Source organism: Struthio camelus, chromosome Z (assembly GCF_040807025.1).
Source record: "Struthio camelus isolate bStrCam1 chromosome Z, bStrCam1.hap1, whole genome shotgun sequence".
Lineage (NCBI taxonomy): Eukaryota > Metazoa > Chordata > Aves > Struthioniformes > Struthionidae > Struthio > Struthio camelus.
The window spans coordinates 37,576,586-37,587,795 of NC_090982.1; the positions used below are offsets into that span (position 1 = coordinate 37,576,586).

General features: G+C 45.4%; 1 protein-coding gene across 1 annotated transcript; it reads right to left on the minus strand.

Annotated features, from left to right (window-relative positions):
• Nucleotides 1-1,004: 1,004 nt before the first annotated feature.
• Nucleotides 1,005-9,898, minus strand: MINAR2 (membrane integral NOTCH2 associated receptor 2). Its single transcript, XM_068928607.1, has 3 exons — nucleotides 9,669-9,898; nucleotides 2,093-2,338; nucleotides 1,005-1,237 (listed from the first exon to the last, which is right to left on the minus strand). Exons 1-3 carry the CDS (start codon nucleotides 9,831-9,833, stop codon nucleotides 1,058-1,060), a joined length of 591 nt encoding a protein of 196 aa, XP_068784708.1. The 5' UTR covers nucleotides 9,834-9,898; the 3' UTR covers nucleotides 1,005-1,057.
• Between the last annotated feature and the right edge of the window lie 1,312 nt (nucleotides 9,899-11,210).

Below are 11,210 nucleotides of genomic sequence, written 5' to 3' on the forward strand. Positions count from 1 at the left end.
AGGGCGATCCCCAGCTCAAGAGTAGCATAACCCTTTGCTATGGGCGGTTTGCAGCACACGGGGTATTTTTCGGACAGAAAAGAAGTATTTTAAGTGTTTCTCTCTTTGTACATTCACTTTTTATTTTGTCATTAAATATTGCCGTTTCTTCTCGTATTTTCATTCTCCTAATTGTTGTGAGGTGTATGAACTCAATCGTCTGAGTACTCTTACCATTTTATCTTTAGTCCTTTCATTTACAAAGGACCTTTTTCACAGCACGGCTAGATCACTTACTTAGTCTTTAATCTTTTCACTGTATATTGTAATTGCAGTTTATACTCTGCACAAATTTTGCTCCAGTTTTTGATGTGGCAGATGATTAAAAAAATATTGACACTCCTGTCTTTTGGGGTGACAGAGGTGCTGCATGTTCAAAGAACAAGACACAGAGGTGAAGAAACCCTGTCTCAGCTAATTCTTTTGATAGAAGTTCAAAGAATTCAAAATCTGTTTTTTTTTTTTTCTTTTTCTCCTCCGAAAAAGCATAAGGAAACATTTATGCATTTAGGCTAGCTTTTTGGTAAGTGCTGAGTCCCTGCAGCAATGCATTCAGTCACTGGCAACGTGTATTTTTTTGTTTGAGAATTCTTTGGGATATCTTGAATGTCACTTTATCATATTTTTCTATCCTCTAATTATAGCTAGCATAAAAAGGTGAACACCACAGCGCATATTTACTAGAGCAAATAGTCAAATTGTTGCTTATACTGACCATATGTACTATACTAGAGATTGGATCTGTTCCAAAGCACTAGTCAAAAGAATAAGGCATTATGAGAAGTAGCTTATTTATAGTTTTCTTTTTAATTATACCCATAAGGCAAGTTCTGTTGTGCTCAGAGTATTTGTTTCTTTTCAGGATCAAGTCCTTATGCTGCGCAGGAACATTATAAAATAGTGATGTCAAACAAATTGTATTTGTGACAAAAATTTTGGAATTCAAATAAAACAAGGGAGGGGAGTAGCTTAATAAAAATATTTATTGAAAAACTCCCATCAACAGTATTTGGCTGATTTAAGTAAGTAAAACGCTGAGCGAGACTATGGTAATCAGGATGCAAACAGCTAGTACCATGAGCATGATGATTCGGCAACATTTGGAATGGTTTTTTTCTCTCTCTTTCTTTTTTAACAAGGTATCATACCCAGGAGTATAAATATCCCCCATCCAGAACTGTAGATCATTAGGATTTTCCTAAAAGAAAAATCAGAAAATGAACTCAGTTCCTCTGTCTTGCACATAAAGTCATTAGAACATAGCTAGAAGTATTCTGGCTATCATCAGATAGTGATTAATGAATTTAAGGCGTCATAACATAAATGCAAGAGACTTTCACTCGAACATAGGTTGCGCTACTTGCCAGATGCTGCAAATGTTGTTCCACTGGGGAAAATTAAAACCACACTTTTTAGCCAGGAACCAAATGTAGGACACCAGCCACTGAAATGCGATCAAAAGACCCAAAAGAAACCATGTCAAAGAAGAGATGCTAATTTACAAATGCCGATCTGAGTCACCTTCCAGAAAAGGGAACAGTTAAAAAAACAAAACCAAAAACCAAGATTACCCTAAAAGTGATCTGTGTCAGCCCACAAGCAGGAAGGATCCTGCATGGTGTAGGTAAGGCTGAGAAAATGTATGTTAATCAATAAACAGAATGATGCTATTTAAATGAGTATTTCTGTGGCCATCTAGTATGTTAGTGCCTCATTTATGGATCTCCCCTGTATTTTTCTCAGGTGAGATAACTTTAGTGTACCTGTTTTATAGATGGGGAAACTGAGTTACAGGGTGCTGCAGTCGAAGACTTTCTCTAGTCACAGAGATGGTCTGCAGCAGAACAGAAACTGCTGAAGTCTAACCGCATATGTAGACTTCTTTTTCTGATCAGACTGCTGTTAGTGTCATGTCTGTACAGGAAAATATGTTCATATTCACTTCTGGCTTCCTACCATGGAGAGAACAGAACATGCTACATAGTGGTTCGTGTACACACACCGTCCTTAGCACTTCGCCTTTTTGCTCAGCCGCCCTTCAGCAGCACGTTACCTTGATGCTGCTGGCCAAGTTGGAGCGCAGCGAATGCCTGTCAAAGTCTTGCACGGTCCAGGAAGGAGTCTTTTTCTTCTCCTCCCAGTCATCATCCACGTGGATATCACTGTACAAGGGGTTGCTTTTGATTGTGGATTTAAGGGTGACAGGTGTAATATGTTTCCCGAGTGCTTTGTCTATCATTTCTTGGCTGACCCTGCTCAATTCCAAGCCAGGCAGCTCCATGACATTTCTCTTTTCTCTCTGTAAGACACAAGTTAGAACAGAAGGTGGCTTTCATCTTCATTTACCTATGACACAGGCCCCATTCCAGAGTTATCATCTGTAATATAATAGAAACCATTTTTAAAATGACACATGCACCAATATTTCATGTTCTGGCAGACATCTACAGTGAAATAAGGGGGCCTGACTGTTCATTTGGTGTAGATTTCTTCCTTCTGTGCAAAGCACATGGGTACAATATGAGTGTCAAGCTCTTCTTTTAATATGAACTGGCATTGTAAAGCTTGCTGGAGGAAAAGCCTCTGTTTTCGAAAGACAGCATAAAGGAGCACCGCAGGGGAGCATGCAGTTTTGGTGAAAACCAAGGCAGTGTAATGTAGAAGCAGAGCTGTAAGGACCAAAGCTGAACAGAGCAGAGAGGGAACGGGATATAAGGCCTGGCTCTCCTGGAGCTGCACCTCAAACAGCAGGGGTGCGATTCACAGCTCTGCTCACGTTATTGAACGCTAAACCTGCGTCAGGATGTCAAAGGGGCCCTACGCTTGCCTGGAGGAAAAGTCCTTAGTTCAGGCACTGTCAGAACTGAAAGGTAATTAAATATCTGAGCAGTACCCCAGCAACAGCAATAATTAAATCAGACCGCTTAGAACAGGGGGATGGCAATGGAGGGAGAGAAATGCCCCTTGTGGGATCTGATTTTTGGAAAACTGACAAGCTGCTATTTAAAACACAGGAAGAGTCTTTTCAGAGCTGGCAAGACTGTAGTTACGATCTTTTCCAGTCTGATGGCAAAGAGGAAGGCCACCAGACCGTCCAGTTCAAGCTGTTCAGCATTTCAGTTCTCCACAACATTTTTCTCTCCGAAACTTTGAATTAATCTGTTACTGCTTTGCAGTTCCAGCCTTTTGCCAGCTTCCCCAACAGACCGGTTTCTGACACAGTCATTGCCTCGCACTAACACCTACCCTTTGTCTCTGGACTGCTCTTATAATTTCATCGCAGTGTGAACTAAGCTTTCCTCGTTAGCAAATAACACTTCCTCATTAGCTGCTTTGTTGCTAGGAACTTCAGTTTGAGACGAGGGAAGTTTCCACCTGACCTGGTGCGCCCGTGGTTGGTGTGTGGGTGACACATCATACACCAGAGCCCTCTGCTCCTCAGAAATCACGGTGTGGGCAGGAACCCCTGCCATATACACCTAAAGGCAGGAGTATACGCGATAAACAGCGGATGGAGGGGCTGGGACCTGACAAATTTCTCTGCAGGTGAACTGAATATGGCATCTTTCCCAGAAATCTCCAGGATACTCCACTTATACTTACATCTCCAGCCCTATGGTGCCACAGGATGGGAGGATTCAAGTAACCGAAGGGCTCGCTGCTGCTAGCGCATGTCCCACTCTTCCTTGCACTGCTCCTGGTTCACAGACTCCCACCTCTTCCCACACACTGGCTCTGGGGCTGCCTTGACACCGCGCCAACCAGCGCAGCTCCTTTAGCTGGTAGAAAACTGATTGCTTCCATTTGCTTGGGTAATCTTGCTGCCACCTTAGTGGGCTGAGTGGGGTGAGACAAGCACAGAGGCAGCACACCAAGGGAGAGGGGCTGCAGCCAGCAGTCGGGGGGTAAGCTTCCACTATCGGTGGGAGCCAGCTGCAGCGCTGTAGCATCACATCCCTTTATGCCTCAGGGCCCATGCACATGCATAGATGTGTGAGAGTCGATCTGGGGCAGGCAGGTGTAGAACGGAGTGGAAGGACTGGTTTCCATTAAAACGGGAAGAAGGAGAAGAGAAAACAACAGCCTTTGTCCAAGCAACCCTGGAGGAAGCGCCATGCTGGCATTCTTATCACCAAAGTGACTAAGCGTCTTTCCCATCAATAATTATCATTAGTAGCTGGGTGGATCCTCAATGTCCTCCCAGTCCCTCTATTAGTTCAAAATTTCCATATGTCATTCCTTGACCTTGACATATCCCCTGACAATATTACTCTTTGCATTGCAGTTGCAGCTGGCGCTGAAGCCCGCTGGATTCTGCTGGCTGGATTTCAGCTGAGCTGGTGTTTTTAGCTGTCATTTCTTTCTGACTGCGTTTTATTTTATTTTATTTTAATTCTTATTTAAAATTTGTCAATGACCTTAATGATGCTTCCCTCAGGCTTGCTACATAGTTGAACTTGGAGAACATTTTGCTGTCTCACCAGGGGATGTTCAGTCAGTCTCCTTAGGCTAAAATGTTGTGAAAAGAATGTGACTTGACAGTAATTTTTAAAGCTGTTTTAAATAAAAGGGCTCCAAAACTGGGAATAAAAGGCATGATGCAAAACTGGCTCATAAAAAGAGTGCTTTGTGGCAAAACCATTTTTTCCCCATTCCCGCAGGACTACCTTCCTTCTCATGGACAGCAAGGCATGAGAACGGGAGAATGTGGTACCCTGGAGGAAAACGAGCAAGGAAAGATGATGGGAGGGGCAACGAGATTTTACCGTGAGAACTGGAAACTGGGGCAGAAGGTCTACAGAAGTTCTGGAGGGCAGACATGGAAGTGCCAAGTTAATGAGAATATGCTCGAGTGCCGCTGAATGCTCGGTGGTGAAACTTTTGCAGTGGGTATGTCCTAGAGACTAGTTAGGAAAAAGGAAAGAGAGAAGTTTGAAGCACAGAGGAAAAAGGGTTAGGTCCAAGAAAAGGTATAGAGAAGCAGACTGCATGAAACAGATGTATTTACGCAAAAAGGAGAGAAACAGAAGGAGATTAGAGCATAAAAATACACCTGCAAGTATTAATTCAAGGGGAAACAAATGCACATTTCTTCTTTTAACATCCAGAACATCTTCCAACATGGTTTTCACAGATTTCTGTTCCTTGAGTCTGATTCAGAAGAATAACTGTTTAAAGAAAGGGAGAAGTATTGTAAACCAAGGTGTCCGTATACATTACACAGCTTATATTCACTGTGTCTGAGAAGCAAGCTTGAGTGAGCGGGGAACAGCTCTAATCCAAATCAGAAACTCTACCATGTCGTTCAGGTCCCTCCTCACCAAATGCAAGCAGAGAATATCTAACGCCCAAAGCAACAGTGGTTATGACGAACCTTGAGAAACTTAGCTGAAATGCATTGAAGAAATGCTCATTTAACGAGACGAAAAAGGCTCCATGGCGAACACGCAGCTGCTGATCAGCAGGCAACTCACCAGCAAGGAAGTCGTTGCTGTCTTTAACTAATTTCTCATTGAGGACAGCTTGGCCCTCCCCAGCAGACACAGAGAGTCGCCACAGGAAGACAGAGGAGCCTGTGAAAAGCCTCGAGATTTGTGGAGAAAAAAAGGCAGTGCCATCCCAGGGCCTACACGCCTTTTCTCCGCAGGGTTTTCTTGCTGATCGTTTCGTAAGGCAACTTGCAAACGTACATACGTTACAACACGTACAAAACTATAAATTCTGAAGTCAGCCCTGCTGTTAGGAAATATTCGTGCGTCACTTCTAGCTTCATTTTATCTTTTTGTTGCTGCTGTCGTTGTCGTTAGCGTTAAAGCCAACGGCGCGCTTAACCGGTCTTTCCTCACTTTGCGCGACGAAGCGACCGCAGTCGAGCTCAGCCGCCCGCCCTGGCGCCCCTTCTGGCCCTGCAAGTCGCACCCAGAGAGGCTCGAGAAACTCCAGGCCGCCAGATATCGCAAGAATTGTTTCGCAACAGCCTCCTCAGGGCCGAGGAAAGTGGGCAGCAACGCGATTATTACATTAGCAAGCAATCTGTTCAGAATTATAACCTCCGGTCGTGCCAAGCGTGGCAACACACCCCGGAGAGCGCTGCCGGCACGGGGAAGGGCACTTTTCTTTTGTAAGGACCCGTTTCTAAGACACACAAAAAGGTCTGACGGAGAAAAAGTCGCTAGCTAGCGACCTAAATCAATCCTTGTAACGGCTGTAACGAGTGTATAGGTATTGTAAGGCATTCGATCAGTAAATAAAACCTATTTATCAGAATAAATAATTATTAGATCTTCAGGATTTCCTGCATCGTCTGTTCTCACAGAGGATGCAGTGGAAGAGCAGTTGGGAAGGCAACTACTAGCCACGACTGGGCAAGCAGATGTGGAAGCCAAGAGGGCAGGCAGCTCTCCTCAAGGACCCTTCACGCCTGCAAACGCAGGTTTTCTTATCAAAAGACACAAAGGGAATCAGATGTGCTTTTCAGAGACATGAAGCAGTATCATGCACTACGAAGTAACCTGGGAGCCAACCTGACATGAATAGGAGGTCAGAAGGGGACTGTAAAAGTTTAACCCTAAGTGGTAGGACTCGGGAACAGCAGCATTAGCGAAAAGGAGGCGTTCATACTGACTGCTTTCATTATAGAGTGTCTGGAGGACTTCTGTCCTAATAAATAATTATTTACTTGAAGAAAGCTGTTTTGTCCATCATTTTTCACAGCGATCCGCAGGGCTGCGGGTTCGTTATGTAAAAACTGCTGTACGGAGTCAGACCAAAGCTCCTGCCAGCCTTGCAGCTGGTCTGCGGTGGTGGCCAGTTGCAGATGTCTAGGGAAGGATAAGGGAACAGCGGAAGTATGTAATGCAAGTCTGAGCCAAGGGACAAACAAGTGACTGTAACCTAGGACCTAGCTAAGAGGTAAAAAAAAAAAAAATCTCTTGTCTTGCCACCTTGAAGCACCCGCAGAGGAACGACCTGAGATGCAAGCGTTGTGCTTAGATAAGAGACCGGGAGGGGTTAGGAGTGCAGTTAGCGTGGTAGCTGTAATATATGCAGTGGCAAAATTGGTACAGAGTTGTGAATTCCTCATCACCAACAGCAACGCAAAGAAGTAGCACAGCATTCGAAAGCAAAATGCTCTACGTTTGCTTCCAGAAATAGGGAAGAGCAGGAGAGAAAAGTCTGGGAATTCCCCCAAAATGCCCGGATCGACTAAAGGAGAGCGATGCAGCTCGAAGAAGCAGCTAAAGACGACTGATCGGGTGTACTCCAAGCGCCAAAAATGTAACGTGGGGCAGAGAGTCCAGCAGGACTGAAAACTTTCGGGACAACCAGAAAGCAGTCAGTAACTAGCTATTTGCGCAAGAACCAGCCTGTGCTTTTTCTGCTGCTTTTCACAAGGGAGGGCCAAGATTCCTGAACTGCTTTACGAACTGTGTTATTTAAAGTAGGTGGTGAAAATATACACCAAGCGGGAAAACTATTCAGACGCAGAAGAGGAAAGTAAGGAGAAAGAGCAGCAACTTTTTTGTCAGAGATACAAATTGCTGCTGTATCAAGCTGCTTTTTATAGGGGAAATAAATGAAAATACTTAATAGGTGGAGGAAACATATCAGCACTTTAAGAGCACTTCAGTTGGCACAGTCGCATGATCGAGGTCCGGAAGAGCCCGCAAATACAAAGTCACTTTACAGAGGGAGTCCTGAGTAGCAATGGTTTCTTAAAAGAAAACAAATTCCTGAGCAGGGACCTACTCGCAAGGTTTAATGACTCCAGGAGCCTGGAGGTCACGCACATCTGTTCAGAAATGCATTCGCCTCCTTCGCTCCCCTGCCCGCCCCCCCCCCCCCCCAACCCCGTTTCCGTTTCTGAATTAACTAACCCTTAACCCCATTAGCTCTCTCATCTTGAAGCAGAACATGTTAGTCCTGCGCCGTGAGCTCTCCGCTGTGCCATCGTGTTTATCCTACCGTCTGGAACTCATCAGCTCCTTTCCCTTCGCTTGATTGTCAGCAAAAAAAAAAAAAAAAAAAAAAAAAGGAAGGAAAAGGAAAAGGAGGCGAGCTCACCAGAGGGAGAGAGCGAGGCGCCCTCAATTTTTATCCGAACTCCGCGAATTCGCTAGCGACCGAGCTTATTAAAAGCACAGGTTGCGCCCTGGTTGCACCATTTATGAAGCACAACACTCCGTGCCGGAAAGCCTTTCCGCAGCGGGTGCCGCGTGGGGCTGCCTCTGGCCGGCTGCTGCAGGAGAGGGGGCCGAGGTGGGGTGGGCGGCCAGCCCGGTGTTGCGCCACGCGCCATTGTTTCGGGTCTCTCCGGGGTCTTCTGTCGTTTTGGGCTCTTGGCGCGGGAGACGGCGGGTGACCGCATGTCCTCCCCCGCTCCTTCCTGGCTCTCTCCTGGCCGAGTCGCTGGCAACGGTTGTAGGACGCGAGCGGAGCCGGCTGGGCGCTTTGAGGCAGGCAGAGTGCGGGGCGACACGGGGCTTTGGGGTAAGGAAGGGGCTAGGAAAGGTTGGGAGGGCAGAAAGGGCAGAAAGGGGAGGACATCTGCCTGCAGATGAGGTCTGGACCAGGATCCTGCAGGGAGCAGAAGGGAAACGGCTGAGAAGAAGTGGTAGGACTGCAAGTAGCCATGGGAGGTTTTGCGGCGCTTTCTCTTCGCCTCCTCAGCTTGAGGGTTTTTGGCTCCCCTGGGGTGCTGAGCCCCCACCCTAAGGATGGCCAGGATGCCTGAGCCCTCTCCGTCCCCCCCAGCCCCTGCCGTGCTTCCCCATCCCGTGACGAGAACCAGACCTGGGAGCTTGCACTCACGCCAGGGGTGGGGAAAGGCAAGAGGCTCCCCGGGCGGCCGGAAAAAAGCGCTGGGGAAGTAGGAAGTGAGGCCCGGTGGGGTGTGAGCTGATGCAGCTGGGCTGCTTCGCATCCCGAGCTCAACGTCTGCCCCCTGAGCTCCAGGGCCTCCACTGTGCAGGGCAGATTGATGTTTTCACCCAGAAACTGCTACTACCTCTTTGTAGTAACTTGCATTAACACGGTCAGTACGTTTCACGCTTAGGACAGCCCCCGATCAGGACAATTGAAAGGTGCAAGCAGAAAGAGGAAAACTAGGCAAAACGGAGGAAGCTGCTGTAAATTGGGTAGACATACAAGCTAGCGAGACGCTAGCAGGAATCTCTAATGCCATATAGCACTTCACTGGCTTAGAGGAATACAGCCTGGGATTCAGGTTTACACCTGGTTTTTATCTGCTGTGGATTTCTTTTTCCCTCGTTCTCCTACCTCGATTTTCTTCAGCGAAGGAGTTCCATCAGCCCCCTTAATACAATGCATTGCAATTTGTCATTAAGAGACTTGCTGGGAAATGCTAGGAAAATGCCACGACAAGCAGTAAAAAGCCTAACGTATTGAAATAAAGTAGGTGGACCACCATGAAGATGGTGACTCTTCTGCGGGAGCCTGACCCTCGCGGAAGTCAATGAGAAAACTTCTGAGGATATCAGTGGTGTGGATCCAGGGACGCTGGAGGCTGATTCTGCAGCAGAAGGCTCAAACTCATGTGTTGTTTGTCTCCAGCTCCCCAAATCGAGGTAGCAAAATCAGGAAAAAAGTTAGCCTCTGTTAGTCCTTACCTGCAAATAGATTCTGTTGTGCCACCGCTGCACTCCAGGTAAAGCTGCTTCTGGGAAGTTTGCCAGGCTGGCTTGGAGGAAGGCAGAGTTGTTCACTAAAGACTTCACCTCCAGTTGTAGGAATTTGTCAGGATGGTTGTTGTTTGGCAAAACGGAGAAATCCATGTTTCCCTCCTGCTGAGTAATAATGAAAACAGCCCAAGCTCCTGCTTCCTGGCTATGCACGCTCCTTCTATTATTAATGACGTGAAGAAGGATACGACAGTTTCCTGAAACTGTATCTGACCCCTGTTTGGTGTCAGGCTCACTTATATCATCTACCAATGATAAAAGATCATTTAGAAGCGGCAGAGCAGACAGGACGTGTTTCTTTAAGTGCCTAGCTTAAGTTTTCAAGTTCAAGGTCTATTTTGATAGATACATATGTGCTCATTAAAGCTAACAGAGTATCAGTGAGTAGAGGCAGGAGACACTTAAATGCATACCAGCACTTCCTCAAGTGACCTGCCAAAAATTTCGAGCTTACACGACTTCAAAGCAAGCTCTTTTTCAGAAAATTAGAAGCAGTTCATAGGGCAAAGCAAGGAAAGGCACACGTCCTCCTTTTCTGCGGTGCTACCAGGACACCTGATTGTGCTATGTTGGTCTTTTTACCATGACATATGTTACCATTTTACCAGCATTTTCCCCGTTTTACCATGACGGCTATGACAGGCACTTCTTTAGGGTCAGGGATTTTTTTGACAGTAAGTTCTTCTTTGCACTGGGAAATACTAGTTTGTTTGAAGCAACTGTTAACAGACGTGTTCTTCAAGGAATTGTCTCTGCTCCTGTTCAAGTGAATGGAAAACCCCTCACTGGCTTGAATGGCGTGGCCTCAGTCGCTCAGCTTCCATTATTTCATTTTGAGATTGGCTATTTTTTGTCAGCGTTTTTTAAGCATTAGGTTATTTTTACTTGCAGCTGATGAAATTCCCTTTACCATCATAGTCATTATTTACAATCAGCAAAAGCAATCTCATATTTAGGTTAACCTTGCATTCAAACTTTTCAGTTTTCATAAGACAGGTTTCATTTCTAATAACACTGTCACATATGAAAAGTTTTCTGAACTCTAGGAAAACCTACTTTGGATTGAGTTAAGCACTGGGAATTAGGGCATCATGAAACTTGCCTTGTACTTAGACCAGAGAATCACTAAGCAGAAATTACACTGACCAATCCATTTTCCTTATAGGATTGCTGAAATTTAAAAAGAAAATAAAACCAGCAAATCATTTCTAAAATTTTAGTACTGTGAAATGCTATCGTAACAAATAAATAATTTGATATACATATCAGTTAAAACCACTTATCTAACTAAAAAGATCATAAATTTTTTCTGTATATATTTATTGGTAATTGACCAGCCACAAAACAGTCAGTAGTGATATTTTTTCTGAGCGGATATACATGCTTCTGAGGAATCACAGAATCACAGAATCGTTTAGGTTGGAAGGGACCTCTGGAGATCATCTAGTCCAACCTCCCTGCTCAAGCAGG

Excerpts from the sequence above, each read along its gene's own strand:
- MINAR2 (XM_068928607.1), bottom strand. The coding sequence starts at position 9,833 with ATGGATTTCTCCGTTTTGCCAAACAACAACCATCCTGACAAATTCCTA. Across the intron at positions 2,339-9,668 it reads ACAACAGAATCTATTTGCAG|AGAGAAAAGAGAAATGTCAT; the intron begins GTAAGGACTAAC and ends TGTGTCTTACAG. Across the intron at positions 1,238-2,092 it reads ACTTGGCCAGCAGCATCAAG|GAAAATCCTAATGATCTACA; the intron begins GTAACGTGCTGC and ends TTTTTCTTTTAG.